The sequence below is a fragment of the Halyomorpha halys genome, unplaced genomic scaffold (assembly GCF_000696795.3).
Source record: "Halyomorpha halys isolate HHAL.00 unplaced genomic scaffold, Hhal_1.1 Scaffold726.1, whole genome shotgun sequence".
In the NCBI taxonomy this organism is placed as follows: domain Eukaryota; kingdom Metazoa; phylum Arthropoda; class Insecta; order Hemiptera; family Pentatomidae; genus Halyomorpha; species Halyomorpha halys.
This window is the reverse complement of record NW_027116696.1, coordinates 420,080-441,999: the sequence shown is the minus strand read 5'-3', so window position 1 is coordinate 441,999 and position 21,920 is coordinate 420,080. Positions and strand designations below refer to the sequence as shown.

Below are 21,920 nucleotides of genomic sequence, written 5' to 3'. Positions count from 1 at the left end.
GTATATCCTCACCTCAGATATAGATACAGTATATCCTCACCTCAGATATAGATACAGTATATCCTCACCTCAGATATAGATACAGTATATCCTCAGATATATGATATCAGATATAGATACAGTATATCCACAGATATAGATACAGTATATCCTCAGATATAGATACAATTTATCCTCAGATATAGATATCGTCACCAAGAATTGAACCCAAGATTCCTCAAGGGTTGTAGCAGAACAGGTTGGGGTTGAAGTATATCCTCATTAACAAGTACTGCTTTACTAGGGCTAATTCACAACTGCCGGTATGCCTTTTCTGTCTGCCTTTTGAATAATGAACCAATTTTTCACTGAATGGCATTCTTTGTTTTTTTCCCCATTCCATTCTGGGTAGTCATTTATTTTGACAATTTAATATCCTTGATGTCATTTTCCTTGAGGGAGGACCAGTATAATGGATTAAGTAAGTACTGTTGTATTCAACCTAAACGTTCCTAGTATATAACTGAAAAATCTCAAGGATTTGGGTAACTGGAGTAAAAATATCAGTACTGCATTCTCCAAGAAGATCAATAAGTAACACTTGAGCTATTCATATTTTGCTAATGTTTCAAAATGCTAATAATTCAATAATCACAAGCCAACAAATGATTTTACACTGATAACAAAATCCATTTTACAGTTCACGCCAAATAATGCAGGGACAATAAATTGTAGAACATGATAGAAATTTAGTAGGCAAAATGTATAACCAATCTCAAAAAGACAATATTTTTTTTTTAACTAACATTTATCTTACTCTAAAAACATGTATATAATATATTTGAAGATCTAATGCAGCCCATGAACCCAGATTCAAAGCTTTGAGACTTTTTATTAAAATTGATATACCAGTGCGATCTCCACTTTAAATAGAAAATAAAACTCTCTCTCCTTGCTTTATTTCTTCGTACACACAAGGCTTTCATGTTCTTTTTTTGCCATATTCTGCTCCTTATTGTGATGCTAATTTATAAATGAAAATTCTTATTTTCTGGAAAAGTGGATCATACTTAGATAATTATTGAACTCTAAATTCATTTGTAACTATTAGTTGTTAATTCCTTTACCTAAATCAGCTCCACATTGGTAGTAATATGATTCCAACAAAATATATTTACAGCTGTTTCAGGATTACTAGTCAAATTATGATATATCATTTTCACACAGCTCACTGGTTTATTTTGTTTTATTAGTATTTAATTACAGATTCAGTTATTTGGCAGCCTTGATGTATTCACTAAGAGACCCAGTTTTTAAAGGTTCTTGCTGTTAGATGAAAATTATTGACAACAAAAAGAATTATCGTAAAATACCTACCATATGCCTAATAATATTGATGCATAATGATCTAATTCAAATATAATTATTTGATTTTAAGAAGTGAATCTACAAATAAATATCTAGTTAAAATTGAAAGTATTTAAAACAATCAACCTTGTTTTTAACATTAGTTTTCCATTAATTATAGTAAGTTCAACAAAGTTTGATTGCCTTGAATAAAGTAATTGAAAAATAACTAAAAAAAAAAAATCATAGAGACCAACAATACCAGCCAGAAATATTATGAAAATGTGAATAAAATCACATCTAAAAATTGAAGATATGGATTACAAGTTGATAATTAAAAAAAAAACTAATTTTCAAAAAGACAATGATTTATCTTTGACCACCAAAATTGTATTCATCAGATTATATCATAAAACTTAAATTAAAAAATTAATATTTGAATTTAAAATTAGTTTCTCCTTGTTAAACAAACTGAAAAATCATAAAAATGTTTACACTAATTTGCAATATAAAATTAAATAGGACTAATAACAATATTAACGAAAGAAATTGAAAAATTAAGCATTCCATTCAAGAAAAAGTAAAATTAATAACATCAATTAATCTTAAATTTTAACATTAAGGATGTAAAATTAAAATTATGCGAAAGAATCATGCATTCATTGTTCCCTTCTCTTGTCATGATTTATTGTTCTGAATTATAATTATAAAATAAAAATGCATAAATAAAAATTATAAATGAAATTTGTTTTTCCATCTAAACAATGATTTGAATATTCACAATAATGGGAAAATAAAAAATATAAGAAACTGAGAACAACTAACTTTAATGGAAGTTTAAGCATCTGTTAAAATGACGACATAGAACTTCAAATGTGTGACACATTTAAACAGCTTGTTCAGAACTGAGGCAAACTGTAAATAAACTCCACTCTGCTTTTTATTGATGGAAGAGTGTGAGGGGATCAGAACCAATTTCGACAAAAAGGTTATAGTACATTTGTTTCTTAATGGCCAACTCAAGATTTCATGAGGATTAACCTTACCCTTCCCCTATTTGCCAACTGAAAGCTCTTTACTTCCCTGTCATTGATATTTAGGAATAATTTTGAACAACAGAGGGGTGGATTCTGACACCGAACAGAGAATATTCTGAGGTGGTTACATGGATACAATAGAATCATGCGACCAAGGTGGTTACTTGGATACCACAGAACCATACGACCAAGATCAAATTAGAAAATAACATGGAAGAAAGACTTGGGATGTAGGGTTGAATTATTCTATTTTCTGTGGCCACTGCAGTGACCAGGCGCTCTGAAGGTAATCTGCCAGAGATCACAATTGGGATAGATATGTATACACCAAATCTCAATGACCTGTCAGATGTTAGATAAACACATGTTCTAAACAGAGCAGGAAGCCGATCATGGCAGAGCTGGATGAGGATGCTGAGAATCAAATTTATATTGCCCTTGAACCTCTCATGAGGTCCACACACAATAAAGTTTCATCATCGGCTCCCCTAGGTCTAGGTTATGTTTATCTTACATTTCATGCTTGAGAAGGGTTTTGATAATAATGTTTACCTTCCTACCTTTCTTTTACTGATTTTCATGAAAAAAAAATTAAATGAAACATTCACTGAAATTTTCATCTGAGACAAATACTCAGTCCAAACATTAAAAAAAAATTTAATATTGCTACATTTAAGGAAACCAAAAAAAGAACTTAACGTTTTACTTTTAACTTTCCGTGGTGAATGCTGTTTTTTTCTGAGCCTTTTTACTTCTAAATATTTATGGCTTTATTTTTCCAAAATGCTTCTGGTTAAATAAATATAACTAATTGAATTGTAAAATACCTGTTTCCACATTATGCTAGTCAAAGAACTAGTGGATATATTTAGTTAATTGGTCAACTTAACACATGTTATTCCCTAATTAAACAAAGAAAATCCTTAACAAATCAGTGGTCAATATTTTATACAGACATTCCCCAGCCTTATAATTAAACTACTAATACCAGGAAAAATGGCTTGTATTAATTAAACCAGATCACAACTCAGATGAAAATCATCAGATTTAATCTTAACATTGTGCTTTAACTTTAAAATGCTTGAAACTAATATCATAGGTTAGATGCTTGTGAAGTTAGCCCCCACATTAAGCAGTATCAAAGAAATACACAAGCAGAAATGGTTGGACATAATGGTTAGCAATCACTCCTAGCCACTAAGGTGGGCAGAACCAGAACTTATCAATCTAAAAGCTACCAAGTTAGGTTAGGAATGAAGGTTAACACTTAAAGTAACAGAATGTTTAAAATGAATACCCAATATTGATTCTCAATTAAAAAACAAGTTTAAAATAATCTTTGATAGGCTTTAGTTTTCAAAAACAATAACAAATGTATCCTGTCTTACAATATTTATTAAAAATTAAGCTCACTTTTTAAAAACTACTTTTCATTTTAGAATCACTAAATCTGTTCTATCTTCCATCACAGGTCTATTTCCATGAATGCTCAGTTCACAGTGACCACACCTTCGATAAAAAATGTCAGTTCTGATGTTCATCAGGTTGAATAAACTCAAAATACAATAGGCAGGAAAAGTCATCCAACAAGTTAAAAAAATGTTCTAACCAGATTTGAAATGACAAGATTTAGGGGATTGATAAGGGTCTGCCAGAAAATAAAATACAACAGCCGTGATCTTTCAAGCCAGAGAAGTATTCTGCTTATGAGACATTAATGGTTTAAATGGAGAAAAGCTAATTGAAAGGGCAACAGTAAAGGAGTCCATTCAAAACAAAAACGCAACATGCATTAAATTCTGTAGGCTCTGATCTATCGTTATAGTAATGGTAAACTGTCCTTAGTTCAAAAGATTTAAATCATCACCCTGATCTCTACACTGAGAATAATTTTGCATTGTGAGAACAATAGAATCATGTCAAAAAGAAGAAAAAGATTCAGTTTATGACAATTTCTTATTATTCAAATATATTTAAGCAAATATACAACATATATTTACTTGATAATGCATAATTATTCCAACACGCAAATATACAATATATATATACAATCTACAAAAGTGAAAATAGATAATTACGATCTAGTGAGTGCATACAACAATGAGGAATACTCAAGAAATAAAAGGGGAAAAAACATGCAATAGAGCATTTCAAGAAATACAACTAAAATTAAAGTACAAGAGGAGAAAAAGGAGAAAAAAAATTTTATTACTAGGGTAAAAATCAAGAGGCAATCGAAAGTGCGTATACAAAAGCTCGGACATCTAACCCACTAAGCGCTACCATTACATCCTAAACTAGCTAATTAAGACTTTCTTCAAAAGGAAAACAAACTAATAACAAAGGGTACAAGATGTTGTGGTAGCGCTCGTCGGTAACGACTTACGTCATGCTGTTCAAGGATTTTCGATCGGATGTTGCAGATCGGGTAGGTTCCCATCGATGGTACCCTTGGTCCAGGAGAATGGTCTCCCTTCGTGTCAGCATTAACACACAATATAACACTCTCACATCTTCTTAAACTTTCCCTCCGCTACAACCCACGAGAGCGTCTCCGCTTTCATACATAGTACTTAGTTATATTGAAAATAATTATTTTATTTTATTGTTTAAATTTAGCTATAATATTAACCTGATCACAACAGCCATCTCTTGGAAAAAATAAATAATTTTCAAATGATAAAATAATTACATCTTAGCTTAGGAAATTTTCATGATTTATGCATTCATATAGACAGAGATATAGCCATTAGTTATATTTTATAAATATCATTACATCAAGGAAATTTGATTTCTTCTACAATCATTGATAATGGTGAGGGAACCAGCCTGGAAACACAAACTAGAGACAGATAACTTTTAATCAATTATAAAGTTGAAAAAAGCAATTTGGGTTTATAAATTAAGATCTAAATTTTAATTTTATTTCCTTTACTAACTATAAACTCATTTAAAAATGGTACAGTCTTGAATCTAAAAACTGAATAAAAAAAAATTAACATAATATTTATATACCTAACAGACAATAAAAGGCATTCAGAAAAAAATGTTTTGTTAAAAATATTAAACTGAGATTACTATTCATAGCATGAGAAAAATATAAAAATACATTAAGTTCATGTTTTCATAAAAATGAAATCCAGCTCACAAGGAATGGATTTATTTCATGATAGAAATAAATTGATATCAGAATTAAACTTAAGAGGCTTGATAAAAAGCATTTGAAAATTATTTATGTGGAGCAGGCTGTATAATAATGTAACAATATTAATAAAGAAAGAAAAAATACAACTATATATATATGTGTGTATATACACACACACACATACACATATATATACATATAAATAACACCAATTTAAAAAAAATTGATAATAAAACATTAAACTTGGAAAATCAAACAGTGTAAAAGAGTCCAGGCAATATATTAGTCCAAAGCATTTCACATTTTAGGTAGGAATATTCATTAGTTTTATGGGAGGAAAATAAATTATTCACTATAGCTTATAAATAAAATTTGTATAACCTAATAACCTTCTTTTTTTTTAATTGTAGCTTCAAAAGGCAAATAGAAACTATGTATTCAAATGAAAATATATAAATAGTATTTATTAACCATAAACTGAACCCTATTATGGAAAAATGTTATAGTATGTGTGAGTGTATGCATATATAATATATGAAATGTGTCACATATACATCACATGACCTATTTCTTTTTTAATATAGATGAGTTATTAAATTTTATATAGGAAATGCATTCAATAATGGTTAATAATATAAATATACACATTGAAAATAAAATTTAACATAGATTATAAAGTAATTAATCAATAAAATTCCAATATAATAAAGAAAATAGGCTAACATAAGCTACAAAGAAGCACAATTGCAAAAGAAAAAAATCAATGGCATTCAATATATTTAAATAAAACAGTATGTCCAAATACACCAAACAATTTCTCTTAAGAAATCCTTTTAAGTTTCTTAAACTTAAGAGCATTTTCAGACTTCAGCTTCTTAAAAATTCAGGTGAAGTCAAAAGTGATTGTCAAAGAAAATAAGGATATTCTAAATTTTTTCTTTTTAAGATTCTAAAAAGTTTTTCAAAAACTGCTTTTAAAATAATATTTAGTTGTTAGTCCATCTGTTCTCAAGCTAAACTTCTTTACACTACAAAACCATTTTCTATAATAAATGTGAATACCTTTACAATGTAGAGGTTAGTTCAGAGTAAAAAAATAAGAAAAGACAAATGTATCAAAGTGGTATTTTTGTGAAGGTAAGGTTTTGTACCAGTGCAACTAGTGAACCAAATATACGCTTCAGAATTGACAAAATTATGAAACTAATTAATAATTATTGATAATTTAACAATTTTGTCAATACTGAAGCATATATTTGGTTCACCAGTTGCACTGGTACAAAACCTTACCTTCACAAAAATACCACTTTAATACATTTGGGAAGACCCTGATGAACATGAGGTTGATGATATTTTTCTTCAATATTAAGATTTCAGAGCAAGATACAAATGCCATAAGATACATGGGCCATTCCCACAGGAAAGAGCAGTTTTGAGTGTACGTTGAAATGTAAATACACTCAATCAAAAGTAAGAAACAAAACTTAGAAATACTCTTTTAAACATTTTAATTGAAAGTCCATAACTATCCGAGCAATAAGGATTAACAACAAAATTATGCTTCCATCCTGAATTTCTCTGGATAGTCAGTAGGTATGGAAAAGAAAAGGAAAGCTTGTTGCTCCACTCGATGTTCACACATGTCAACATCTGAACTTAATGAAAGTGGGCAAATGAGAAGTATATGGAAAAAAAGCAAAACTGAAAAAATATAGCTGACTATGAAAATTTGAAAAATCATAAATGGATGCCACAAATGATCTGGATATGACTTCTACCCCTTTCATTGGCATAGAATGGCCCATATAAACATTACATTAAAAAATAACCAACTATATTTCCTATAAAAAAAAAAAAAAAAAAAAATGGAGTTGTTTTTGATAAACTGAAACTTTGAAATGATACTTATTAAGCTTCCTCAGTAAAATTATTTGGTATTTTCAAAAATTCTTAGATATTATTAAAAAATTAAAATAGATTAAAAGTTCATTAAATTTAACAGGTAGATGAGGAACAACTAACCTTATCATAGTTATTGGGACATTAAATGCAATGCTTAGGTCCATTACTAAAAACTGATTGTTCCAAGACACTTATGTTTAAGTGGGCTTGTTAAAATATTGAGAGAAATCGTTGTTTACATATTATTGTCGAAACTGTGTAACACAAATATTACACAATACATAAGTTAGTTTAACTCGATCAATACATCACTATGGTAAAATCTGTAACAATGGACTTGGATAGTCATAGCCTTAAAAATATTCATTTTTTTATTTATTTATTTCATACTAGATCGGTCTGGTGGGCCTTACATGGTTGATATAACCATTACATTAAAAATATTTATGATATTAAAACATATTCTACTTTGATACTTCACTATGAAACAGTTTTCTAACATTTAGTAGCAGGTAATTTAGTAAACTTGAGGGGGTCTTTTGAGAAATTGTAATAAAATTTACAACAAACTAGAGAATTTAGATAGTATCATTTTATATTTAAATTGTTGCTTTTGTTTTATAAGTATTCCATTCATAGTGTTAATAAGTCACTATTATTTAAATTTAACTATTCTTAATACTTGTTCAACTTTGGGTAACTATATCATGTAACCTGATAATAGAAATGCAGCTTGGATTATAGGCAAAGATTTTACTAGAGAAAAAAAATTGTGTTTATAAAAAAAATATGCCATCAGCTAATCTTAAAAACCTATTTCACAGAGAGGGTGATATAATTTTTTATAATGTAAACCGAGGGATCATTTTGTCTAGAAGTTGAGTATTATTGGATAATAAAGTTTATAACAATATCACATTATATACATTACTTCAAGACAACTTTGTCTGGTTATTTTATCATATACATTATATTCTAAGTAATTTACAAAAAAAGTAGCCTCACTCAATATTTTAAGGCTTACTAATTAAAAATGTGATTGTTACTTGATAATTTAAGGTTTTCAAGTAGGAAATACTTTAGCAGCTATTTGAGAAATTGATACTCCACATATTTTCCTCTCTAGAATATATAAGTAATAAGTCAATCATTACCGAAGGCTAATGCCTAATAGTGTGATTGCCAGATAGGGCAAAAAGTTGCTGATCAGATCTACAAATCTAAAAGTTTATGTTGTAAGTGAGTCAGGTCACTTACCAATAAAAACATATTTTTATATTTGGTGAGCACTAGAGACCATGAAGACCAATGGTTGTGGTGTTGTCTTTTTACAGAATTTGTTTACTAGCAGGAATGCAGATAGCCTAAGGAAGATGATATAACCTCAAATAGCTAAAAACCACGATTTCCACAGTGCTGGGTAAGGGTTACCACAATTAGTAATTCACAAATAATCTGGAGAAAAACTGAATAGAATTTTCTGTTTGGCAGTTTAATCAGTAATAGGGACAGATCAGGCATATATATTAAACCTGGGCATTGTTCAAATAATGCATTTATCAAATAAATCAAAGGTATATTTGATAAAAAAAAACTATTCAAGAAATTTGATACCTAATTACCAACGAAATAATCTCAAATAACTTTCAATATCTATTTATTGAGACAAGTATTGTATATTAAAAAATAAACATTAGATTTTGATATAAATTATTTCACAAAAAGGCAAAATAATTATTTCCTAAATAATTTGAGTTTTGAAATAGCATTCAAAATCCATGAATACTAAAAATACATAGTAGTATAAGTCGCATCTACATTTCTACAACTTTATTTACCTACAATTGGTAAAAAAAAAAAAAAATAAGAAAAGGAAAAAACAATTTAAGTAATTTTATTGTTGAGTATAGTAAACAAACCTACTGAAGTGCTTGAGACGGATTAAAAATTTAAAAATGTAAAAAAATAAATAAATAAATAAAAATGAACAAATAAGTGTTGTTTATACAGGAATAGGTGTATTTATATTCATATATATATATATATATCGATACAAATATATTCACATTATCATCTATGATATATTTGTATTTCTAGGAGTTCATATTTACAGCTGTGAGTACAAATACATGTCTATTTTAAGATTTGAATATGAATAGATTCGTAATCAAAGGTGCTAGTAAAAATATTTTCAAAAGAATGAGCATATTGAAGTAATGCACCCTCTTGTAGTGGCTGAGAGTGCTCAACTGCTACTTAGTTTTATGCAACTAGAGAGACTTAGGAATTAGGTAGGCTAAACGTGCCTGACCACCATTTTACATTTCTGCAAATTGAGTTACTAAAAGCATTGTAGAGGCTGAGCATGTCTGACCACCATTCTATTTTTTCTAAAGGTGAGTACCTAACCCTTCTATGGAAAAGATGATAACCTTGTGTTGGTATTTATATAACCTCCTCCATTTCCACATTCCCATTGTTTACCTTTACTTTACTTACATATCAGTTTATCTTTCCTAAAACTTTCTCAATGCTTTGAGGAAAGAGCATAATGGAGAGGATGGTAAGCTGACCGAAAAAGTGAAGGGGCCTTATAACTGGCTGCCTTCTGTTTCTGTTGTTGAGTTATTTTAACCTTCCACAAGAATTTCTTAAGAACGGCTAAATGGATTTTGTTGTTGATGAGCCTTAATGTGTTAATGCTATTGAAAATAGAACTTTCTACATTTGATATTGAGTTCATATTTGTGAATAAATGAACGTTTTTATAGATGATTACATAAATCGAGGAAATTCCTACTAATCTCAACAAAAATCTGGGCAAGGTGGACGTGGTACACTCATCCTTTTTTTTTTTTTTTTTTTTTTTTTTTTATATAATGTCCTATATAAATGAGAGTATGGTACAACACCATTCTGATTTTTTGAGCCACAATTTCATTTCTCTTATTTATTGAAGGGTCAGATTCCATCTGCAGAAAAAAAAGTCAGATGGAATCAGCCAGCCCCTATTATAAGCCTTAAGTCTCTCAATTTGTGAAAAGACAAAAACTGGAGGGTTTGTAAATAAAAGTACATGTATGGAGCCTAGCAAACTCAGCTATTATAACGAGGGTCCTGATCATTCATTATATTCGACCTCTGGAAAATATTTATATTAGCACCTTTGAATATGAATATATTTATATTCAAATTCAAATTCACTTTATAATGAATTAATTTTATAAGAATTAAAATTTCTCAAAAACTATTTTTAATAATTGTTGACATAATTTAATTTATATTTGTAGGCTGTTGGAGGGATGTCATTAATTGAGGGAGAGGAACTTTACCAAAAATATTATTCAGTGCCAAGCTCACCTTTTTATCTCAATCCATTATCAAGGTACTTTTGTTGTTAAAGGGTTTTCCCCAATAAAAATCTAAATTTCTCTACTATGGCTGAATACTTCGAAGTTTTAGCTTGAGAGGAGATCAAACTTCAGCATGAACCCCGGCTAGATTGGATTATTGACAAGGTACGATCCTAAGTGGGGGTAGGAAATATGCAGAGGAGATGGGAGAGACCAACTTTAGTCCTTTGGTTCTTCAAATTTTAATTTACTTCAAGGGTACAATTTCTTTTTTATTGTAATATATTTATAGCTAAAATAAGTATACTTGCTCTCATAATTACAATTTTTAATTTCAAATGGTCGACATTTCAGGTATGCCTGCAAATGGTACCCATTATCAAAAACTAAAATAATTATCTAAAATATAATATAACAATTTATCATCTGCTAATCTTTTACTACATTTAATTAAATATTAATTTGAGCATTACATATATTTTTTTAATTAATCTTAGAACTTAAACCATGACGTAAAAAATTAATATTATAACCATCACACCATGTAAAATTGAACTTATTACTACATCCTCCATAGTTTTTTAAAATAGAAAGATGATTTATATTTTCAGGAGCTAACATAGTAGCTTCCCGTCATAATGCTATTAATATTATTGACTTAAGTTAAAATATTACAATTTATTTATGATTATTAACTGTAATTAGAACTGTATCAGATCAGAGTTAAAAAATAAAAGAACAGAAAATGATTATTTTACTGGAATTTCATGCCCTATCTTTTTTGAAACTAAAACCAAATTGAGCTCCTGTTATTATTATTAATATTTTTATCTTCTTGGCTCTATTTAGTTGTTGAAAGTTAATTTGGTTTTTTTGTAAATTTATCAACATAGCCCATTGTGTAAATTTTTCCCACATATTTGTTTATTTTATTGCCAAATTCTTTAATCAGATGTTATGGTTAAGTATTATATTAAATTTTTTTTTTCTTCATGCAATCTTCTTTTTCCATAAATGTTACCTTCTTTTGTTTTATCTAGTTTGATTATAATTAAATTACTATTCTGTTTTTAAAAGAATTCTAAATCTATTTAATCAACATTATTAACTTGCTTGTTGAGTTTTGTTAAAACTGTTTTTGAGATATTTAATTATATATTATAAATTTAATTTAATTAAATTTTGAGATATTTAATTATATTGCAGACAATAAATTATGTTAACCTCTAATTCTAGAACTATTAATTAATCCAGTAAACTATATGTTGTCCATATATATTTAATTGAATGTATTAAAAAACTGATACATAATTCATTGTTAAAATGCACTTCAGACAATTAATTTTAGGTCTTGAGAACAAGCGGTAACCTGAAACGTTGACCATTTAAATTGAAAAATTGTATTAGAGCATATACATAGCAATACAGATATATATATAAAAAAAAAAAAAAGAGGTCATATCTCTGCCTAAGACAGGATGAATGAGAACTAGGTGGTTTGACCCTGCTCTTTATTTGGTAGATATACTAATTCTAGTAGCAAGCTTTGAATGCAAAGAAATGTTATTGATCTAAATCTCACTAGTTCTCTTATTATTATACAATAATTATGTTTACAATACAAAATATAATACTGGTACATCAATAAATTATAAAACAAATATACAGTCCTTGGTTAGGACAATTACAACCAATTGACCATATTATAAATTTGAGTCTAGATCTCTGGCTGATGCTGGCCATCCAGCATCCAAGTCAGTCCAATACTTGGATACATACTGGAATGTTTTTGAACCCAGGAGAGTTAATTTTTTTTTCATACATAGTTTATTTTAAGTCCACAAACAATCTTTCAGTCATAGTAGACATAAAAAGAATTATTTTGATTTGCTTTACTGAAGTACAGTTTTCTCAGTGCTTTATACATCTTCTTGGTACTACCCCTAATTTGGAGAGCCAAATTAAATAAGTTCTACTAGATTTCTGAAAATTATTCAATTTAACATGTTTACTTTGATTTAGTGGCAATGGTTGCCTAAAAAAGTGATATTTTCCTACAAATTGGTTGATTCCATATATGAAATTCATAACATTCCAAAAATGGTGTCAAAAGTTGAGGAATGTTTAGTTATAGTAGAGAAACTTTGATTTCTATGAGGTGAAACTTTGTTTTCTAGAAAGAAAGAACAATTAAAAAATTACAATCGATAATTGATTGAGATATGAAAATAAGGTTGGTGGTACTTAATTATATTTTTGGCAAACTGCCTCTCCTTTGAATATTGACACTTACTTCTGGAACGCCCAACTAGTATACTAGTACAAATTTCTAAACTATGTCAGTTATGACTTTTCAATGCAATAATCCAGCATCTTCAAAGTTCCAGTTGTACTGGATTAATGGAAGTTTCGTCAAATTTGGTACTTATGTCTAGCTTGCAAGCAATTAGCAAGATCTATGGTCTCACCAAGTTTTATATAAAAGATATCGTCTGATTGTGCAAAGCAAACTAGCATTCGGCCTGCTATTCGCTAAGTAGTTAACATAAAATTTATGTTTTATTACCTAAATGGTATTGTACAATGCATTTATTCTTTTAATAAATAATAAAAAATAAATGTATATGTAACAATCTAGTACATAAAATGTACTTTTATAATTTTTATGTTTATTATAAATCAATATTTAAGAAAGTAACTTAGAAAAATAAATAAACCATACGTGCATTAATTACTTTCAGTTGTGCAGCAAGATTTTTTTTTAAGCTGTTTAATTTATGTTGCTGTCTGTGCCAAGGCCTCTAAAATAATCTTAGTCATTCAAATTAGTAATTTTCTTTATTTTTTTTTCAGTAATGTAAGTAAAGCATAATTTAAAAACCATTGGTTAATACCGTACCAATTGAAGGACAAAAATTGTTTAACAACATGCATCAATGCTTTATAATAAATAGTGCTTTGGAACAAAACAGGTTTTAGAAAATTTAATGCCTTTTAACATCTGGCTTGAATAAAAGATAAAATACAGAATTGTTGCGCCGAACCCCCAACAGTTTCAGAACACCTCCCAATAATGTACAAATACTTATAAACATGTGTTTGTAATCAAGTATTGAAAAAAAAAAAGTGAATGCTTCCACAAAAAAAGGACAGTGAGCTTGGCCAAAATGGTAGTGAATTTTATAACTTTTTATCAAAACTTTTATTTTTTAATGTTAAATTTCCTCTAATTATTTAATTTTTAACTAAACATAAATTAATGATTTTTAAATTTTTTGAGGTTAATCACTTCCATTTTTGAATGAATTATTTATTATTTATTCATGATATTGTACGTTTCGGGACTACTGTCCCATATTTATGCACTATAAAAACCTCTTGATTTCATATGGGAAATCATGTCAACCATTTGTCCAAATTAGCAATTCCGCTGTCTCGATTACTTGAAAAAAAAATATTGAGATCCAAAGGATTGGAGAAATTTACTCAAATTCAAAAATAAAAACCTAATGCTGAAATGGCTTAAGTACTTGAATACCCTATGATTTAACTAAAGAAAGGAATACATACTCATGTCCCTACAAATCAGATGCTTACTCTCATATTTCCCAATTTTTTTTTTTTTAATGAAGGTAGTGGCAAAATTTAACAAAGTTCCAAAAATATTATAATTTTTATAATCTTCAGGATTGCAAATTATTATTTCATTTAGTAAATTGAAAAGAGCGAACTTGTTTCTCTTCTTGAATCATCTTTGGACAAAACCCTTTCTTTTTTTTTTCCCTCCCTCTACTCCCTAATTGAATGAATAACATTATAAAATTAAATTGGATTTATAAAATAAACAAAAAATAAAACTGGCTTAACAAAAAATGTCAAGACTTTCAATGATACTGTAACTTCCACGAACATGAATCCATGATGATTAAGAACATCTACCTGCACAAGCTTTTTATTATATAGAATATCTTTTCTGTAGGTCTTAGCATCATGTTATAAAGTCCAAAACCTACCTTATTAAATACTCTATCTAAAGCAAAAATTATTTTTCAAATCAAACTAGTAGTTTCTGAAATTAGTGCGTTCAAACAAACTAGTTTTATGGATTTATTTTTAACAAACACCAAGCTAAATTTTTCTTGTGGTTAAATTATTTGTAGTGTTAAAATATAATTAATCAAAACACCATCATAAGGCCAAAATTCTGGTAAAGATTATATTAAAAATAAATAATCAAAACACTATCACATTCTGGCCAAGATTGTTGCACTATTTAGAAGGAACATTCTAATTTGGGTCTATACTTGAAAAAAAACCCCACATAAATAAGAAACTTTTTCTCATTAGAATATGTAGAAAGGGTAGGGAAAGTTAATTGAAAAGAGGTCAAACCTAATAACTAGCTAAAAGGCAAGCCATTTTATAGAACTTATTTAAATAATAATAATAATCACAACGATATTTTCTTTACAGCTAAAACTACAATAGCTAAGCTGCTTTGAACATGAATGAAACTGAATAGCGAGTTTTCATAATTGTAAAAATTAATCATTTCATATCAGAAATAAAAATAGTGGCACTGAACCATAATTTCTGTCCTAAACCTGTTATTTTGGTCATCTTTGAAATTTTCCTTCCATTAACTAAACAATATTTTCAAATTTGATTGCAAATTAAAATATACTTGTCTTCCAGAAAATATAGTGGCCAGACAATAACAAATTCCTCTTATGAAATGATTATTATTGGAGAAAAAATGCAGCAAAATGTAACCAAATGGTATTAAGAAAGCTATTGTTAGTATTGATGGTGACAAACAAACACAAGACAAGGACGAACAAAAAAAGAGTCCAACACATCAGAAAACAGACATACCATCTGACTGAGAGCACCTGGCATTGCAAGTATTCGAGCCCTTCGCTCAGCTTCCTGTAAACCAAACCATCACCATACGAAAACCCAACACCATTTCCCAATAAATTAAAATTAATCATAAGTACAGACATAAAGGTGCTATAAAGTGAACTTTTACTACATTATAGTTAAACATATTCTATGGTTGAAATCAATTTTATTTATATATACAAAACTATGGAAATTAAAATGTAAAAAAGAAAACGTGGGAAACTTGAACATTACACCAATGATTATTCATGATTTGTGTTAATGGTGTAATTCTTAAAATAATTGCAAGTCTTTAATAGTTTTAATTAAATAAAAATAGGAAGGTTTCAAATATGTATTTTAATCTTCATTTAGTAATTACTTACAATTTGAAAGTGTGAGTCTTTTTTAATAGAATTGTTTTAGGTATTAAAATGAATTTAAAATCATTTTGTAAGTCAATAATATATTTATATGTATTTAATCATGATTAAAGGACTTTTAAAAATTTTAATATTGTTTTTTAATTCTTGAATAGGTCAAAGCCACAATTTAAAGGAACTGAAATGCAAACTTGAGTGAAGGAATAGATGGCAGTTGTATAATGTATAAATGTAATTGAATTGTAATTGCATAAAACATTAAAATATTCACTCATACATTTCAGCTGAGCGTTTGTGAGTAAATTTGAGGTCATAAAATCAAAATTCAATTTTAATAACAACCTATATCATAATGGTGAAAATAAGTAACAAATATTCAATTTTGAAACAAGTTTTTTAAGAGTTCATTGGGTAATTCAAGAAGGGCAAAATATGAATAAACACTCTACCATTCTAGTCGAGTATTAACTACTCAAGCTTTAATATATTTCAGATTATCTGCAATGCTATAAAAGAGAGTCCTATAAAAATAGTCCTCACATCTAATATTCTACTTGTGTGCTATTAAGAAGAAATCAGTATTTCTTAATCCTACATGTTTTTGGGGATCTGAATCCAAATTTCAGGTTTGCTACCTCGGTTCCCAACTAAAATAGAAAATTAAAGTACCGAACTGCTAAAAATCTCTTCTGTTCTTTTCTTATAACTTAAAACTAAGCTTCAGATAAACATTCAATAAAAAAATTAAAGCAGGCAAATTTTCCTTTGGAATTATTGGATTATTTTTATAATGGAATTATATTTTAAGTGGCCTCTAGCGCACTCTAACAGCATCAGAGGTTGGCCAACAAGAAATATAATAGGATCATTTAGTAAGAAATTTTGCTTGTTTTAATTGTTTATTGAATGGTTATCTTAAAAAAAAAGTTTAGTTTTCCAGTTATGCAACAAACTAAATCGGGTTTTTGCAACTTTTGTGTAATTTAAACTTATTTCAGCGTGCTCTTTGCTGCTTAGCACTTGGTTGGGAAAAAATTATTGCAGAAATAAAATGTAGACAATTTTTTATACTTTAATGTTTTAAAAAAAGAATTCATTGATCCAACGTTTACTGTTAGATATAAAAATGAAAAACAAAAAGAAGTGCTAAATTTAAGTGTTTTTTTTTTAGAAAAACAAGCAGTAGTTCAGGTGCTAGTGCGAAAAAATATGACTTATTTTTCACATTTTCTCATTTATATCAATCAATTATATCTTTGAAAATGAACTAAAAAATATATGTCAACAACATAATTTAAAAATGAATTTTGAAAATTTCTTTCTATTTTCAAAATCTTTAAAGCTACCTACACAACGAAAGACATTATTAGCACTTTTTTTAAAGTGAAGAAAATTTGAGTTCTAATAGAGATCTTAGTGTTGAATATTTCTCAAGATTTTCCTTCTCATAAACTAACATTTTATAAACACAATAACAAAAAATCAACATTTTGGGAACATATATGAAGATAATTATTACAAAAGATTTATAATTGGTATAAATCTAATGGTTCATTAGATAAAGTTTTTCATAAGCCAACAAATTTTTTTTCTCTATAAAACTCGAAAAAACTATTTTGTGAATTTATTTTAGAAATCATCATGAAAATAGAGACTCCTGCAAAACTAGCTTCAATTTGAGCAATAATAGATGTATGTCTAATAGTTCCCCATATTTAGTTCTTAAAAAAATGATTGGTTTTTCCAAATAACAGAAAAATAAATATTTTGTTAATTTATTTTGGTTATTTATCTTTTAATTAGGAACTATTAGAGGTATCGATACTAATAAACATCTGTGTCAATAAGCACTCAAATTAAAGCTATTTAAATTTGCCATAAAGTGATTCATAGCAATCTTTGTAGGAGTAGGAGTTTTCATGATATTGAGTAAAATAAATTTCCAAAATATTGAATTTTCTTACATGGAAAAAATGTTTATTTTTTTTTTATATGATAATGAGGGATTCGGTCAGTGAAGAACACTAATAAGTAAAAACTTATTTATTAGTGCCAATGTTTTAATTACAAAAAAAACTTCCAACGGGTTCTTACAATAAATTAATTAAACCATCTTGGGATGAGCTAATAATATAAGTGCAACCTGTGCTATCCAAAAAGCCTCTCATCCTTTCTTTCTGTTTGATTGTGATTAACACATATCTTAAAAAAAGAATATTGTAAAAGCAGTACATAGTACGTATGCATTGCAATCACTGTATGGTCAACCCAAGAAAAAAATACGCTTACACACGACTGTTTACTGCACTAGTTAATCACAACAGTTGATTTTTCTATGTAATGGTTTCTTTTTCGTATTATAAATGTTCGTTTGTTTTTTTTAAATTTAAATATAAAATTTCTTTACATACTATCAAGTTGTTTAAAAGACATATTTTGTTTGTTCAAAATTATATTCTTGGTAAACATGAATTTATAACAACAATAATAAAATGAAATAACAGTAGTTTTAAATGCAGAAATTCAAAACTGAACAAAAAATTATTATCATTATTATTTTATTATGAAGTTCAGAATCAAAAGTAACTGTTCTCAGACCATTTTTTTTGGTTCTCCATAGCTTTGTTGACAGACCTTTTTTTTTTTATTATTTTATTTTTTGCAATAAAAAGCAAAGCAAGAATTTTCGTCAGTAAATTCAAGAACCAGGATTAATATTTCATACAAAAAGAGTACACTCAGCTCAAATTTGCCACTGATTTTGAAATAGTCCAGGAGCCCATGCAAAAAAAATATCCAATTCATGAAACATATTTCTACAAATAATTTCAAAAATGGGTTTCTATCACACTTAAAAAGATAACAGTGGCCCTAAAATGCTTACCAAGCAGCTACATAATAAAGTCTTGACTTTAATTAAATAAGGAATCAAGTACTTTTTTTTTTATTTTTCACCTATAATTCCTAAACAGAACATTGTGGGAAAAAAAAGTTACGTCATTGCAAATTAAAAAGCATTAAATTCTGCACCAAATGAGCACCATAACATCATAATTCAGTCCAGCAGAGTAGTCATAAATCATAAACAGCTGTAAACAAAAAATGACAATTTTTTTAAAGTTTGTCAAAAAGAGAAAAATTGTACTATAGCATTAAAACTCTTATTAAAAAGCTAATTAGTTTCATAAAGATATAAATTAATAAATTTTAGGTCTTTTTTTTTTTTTTGTTTTTGACTATAACTTATAAATGATATATCCTACCAAACATGTTATGATACAAAATCAAAGCAGAACTTTATGTTCTTTAATTTGTTATAATAATTTCTTTAACGAAAAAATAGCATAAAATTTCATAACTCAGTACTTAAAGAAACTATTAGCTAGTCAGTAAAGGTTTTATGAATGCTAAGAATGGGATTTCTGTGTTAAATGTGAACTTATATATAGTTCGAATTTTTTACTTTTGGACAAATAAATTTTCGTTTATTGTTTTATGGTTTAGAACCATTCTCCTTTACTGAATTATTATGTTATAGTACTCTTTCAAAACAGAATATAAGACTCTTTAATTTGTTATAACATAATCTTTTTCGGATATAGGGGGGGGGGAAATACCTAATTCTTTACTTTATAAAAGTAACCAGCTGCTCAGTAAATGTTTAAGGAACAGATTTGTGGTGGACATTTTCATAATAACTGGTAGAAACAAATGTTTAAAACAATTTGCAGATGAATGTTTTATGAGCTCGGTTTCATACATTGGGCTTCTGGACAACATAGGCATAACATTGGAGGAGGAATGTGTTTTGGAATGTACATGTAAGAGAACTCCATTTATTTGGAATGTTGGGTGTTCTTTGAAGTGTTAGGATAGCACTTGAGTTTAGGCATAGAGCTATAAAATGGATAAGGCAAGGGGAAATGTTTCTATAAAAAGAAATATCACAACTTAAATTATGATAAATTAAGAGACAAAAACGCATAATTTATTAATGACGTATCATTTATTAGAAAAAATATAATGACAAAAAAATTAATTACTTTTTCTTAAAGAAAAGTCAGTAATGATGAAGCAATAATTCACAGAAAGGAGGACTGGTGGGAATTAATTGATTTATTTAGTAAAGCCTGACTAATGAATTTTTATGTTTTCTTTTGAAGAAAAACATAAAAATATAATTTGATAAAACTTTAATATTTCAATTAAACAAACTCAAAATAACCAGATTATTCAACCACAGAACATAAAAAAAAATATATATATACATAACGTTCACTTTATTGACAACCCAATTTTGGTTCAACACATACTGATATACGCATAAATAAATATTTAAAAAAAAATATATATATATATGCATATACAACAAAACATATAGTGTGTGTGTGTGTGTGTGTGTGTGTGTGTGACTGTAGAGGCACACATATACACACACTCACACTCACATACACACAAACAGGTTTGGTAACTAATGAGCAACAAACCAACTAATGCTGAAACAATGAATTGACAAAGGAATCTCTACAATATTTTTTAAAATACATCAATTTTTAGTGATTTCTTGATTTTTTTAATTTTTAATATAAAAAACCAGATCAACTCAATCTTAACCAGAGCTTTTATAAAATTCAATCAAACCATTAGAAAGAGCATTACATTTACTGAACTCCATAATGTTGGCAACATATTTATTGATAAGAATCTGATTTTAGATATAGTCATAGCAACTTAAGACTTAGAAAATCATTATTTTCGAAAACTTTTAGTCCTTTTTTTATTGGAGTCTATAAATGGTCAAGAAAGACTTCTTTTTTTAAGACAATGTTCAATTAAGGTTTTTTCATTTATACTAGCTCAAGTGCAATACTTTTTTCGAAATGAGCGTACGAGTTTGAAATTAGAACCCAGGATGTAGAGAAGATAAAAATAGATAATTTGTTATAAAGAAAATCTGGGATATAATTTTTTATTTTATTGCTGGTCCATGGAGAAAAAAAAAAATAGCCAAGTGAACAAATCCCTGTTCCCTGTTTCTTCATGAGAAAACTGCTCAAAAACAACCAATACAAAAATATTTTGATTAAATAAGTTTCTAATCAAAACTGTATCTTGTATGACAAACTTCACTGTGAATAGAGGTTAGATATATTCGATAATTTTGATTTTTAGTATTTTGGGCCATGGAGTTTGGACTCAAATTAAAATCAAATTTTAAAAAAACTACAAACTTAACTAAATTTGAAGCTTTTCATAATGGTAAGGTTTCTACTGAGTACTTAGAACCAATGTAACAAATCAATATTAATAAGAAAAAATAAGAAAAGCTCATCTTATTACAAAATAGACTGAAAATATGCTTATTGATTTTTTTTTTGGGTAAATCAGCTGTTGCTGGTTTGTGACTTATAATAGTTACACCCTGATTTGATAAGTGTTTTATAATACACTCATGCTCAGCATATGTAATGCTTATTATATAAACAAGTAATGATAATTATCAAATATAATTATAGTTAAATGTTAAGTATTATTCTATCTTTTTTAATATCACTTTAAGTACACAAGTAAAATAAGTATTCAGAACTACTTTGGATCAACAATAGGAGTCATCAACAACTGAAGATCATTTCGTGTGTTAAACTAAAAGAAAGCATGTTCAGCTATGATATATACATTATTTTTTAGGCCAAAAAGTCTTAGCCAACAATTGAATTTTAGTTGTTTCATTTCATTATATTGTTCAAACCAAACATCAAAATGTGAAACTTTTATGGAGCAAAGAGAGGAGAGGGAGAAAATTATACAAATATTATTTAATTTTCTTACAAAATAACAAGTATATTTAGGAAGTAACACTAAAGAAAAAAAATCTCTTCTAAAACAAATA

At 27.9% G+C, this 21,920-nt stretch overlaps 1 protein-coding gene and 1 long non-coding RNA gene across 7 annotated transcripts in view; both read right to left on the bottom strand.

Moving 5' to 3' along the window:
- The window catches only part of LOC136797281 (uncharacterized), an 8,452-nt gene extending 6,827 nt beyond the window's left edge, over positions 1–1,625 (bottom strand). The window contains exon 1 of the long non-coding RNA XR_010845137.1: positions 13–1,625. This is a non-coding gene — a long non-coding RNA (uncharacterized lncRNA). The remainder of the gene's footprint in view (positions 1–12) is intronic.
- Positions 1–21,920, bottom strand: part of sky (GTPase-activating protein skywalker) — a 77,375-nt gene that overhangs the window by 18,736 nt on the left and 36,719 nt on the right. The window contains exons 8-9 of one of the 6 annotated variants that reach the window (XM_014428540.3): positions 15,639–15,692; positions 4,750–4,896 (exon numbers count right to left, since the gene is read on the bottom strand). The exons of 1 other annotated variant lie outside the window; for it this stretch is intronic. In XM_014428540.3, coding sequence (XP_014284026.1) covers positions 4,750–4,896; positions 15,639–15,692 — 201 coding nt within the window. The remainder of the gene's footprint in view (positions 1–4,749; positions 4,897–15,638; positions 15,693–21,920) is intronic. 4 more of the 6 variants (XM_014428542.3, XM_014428541.3, XM_014428543.3 and 1 more) reach the window with 4 other exon arrangements.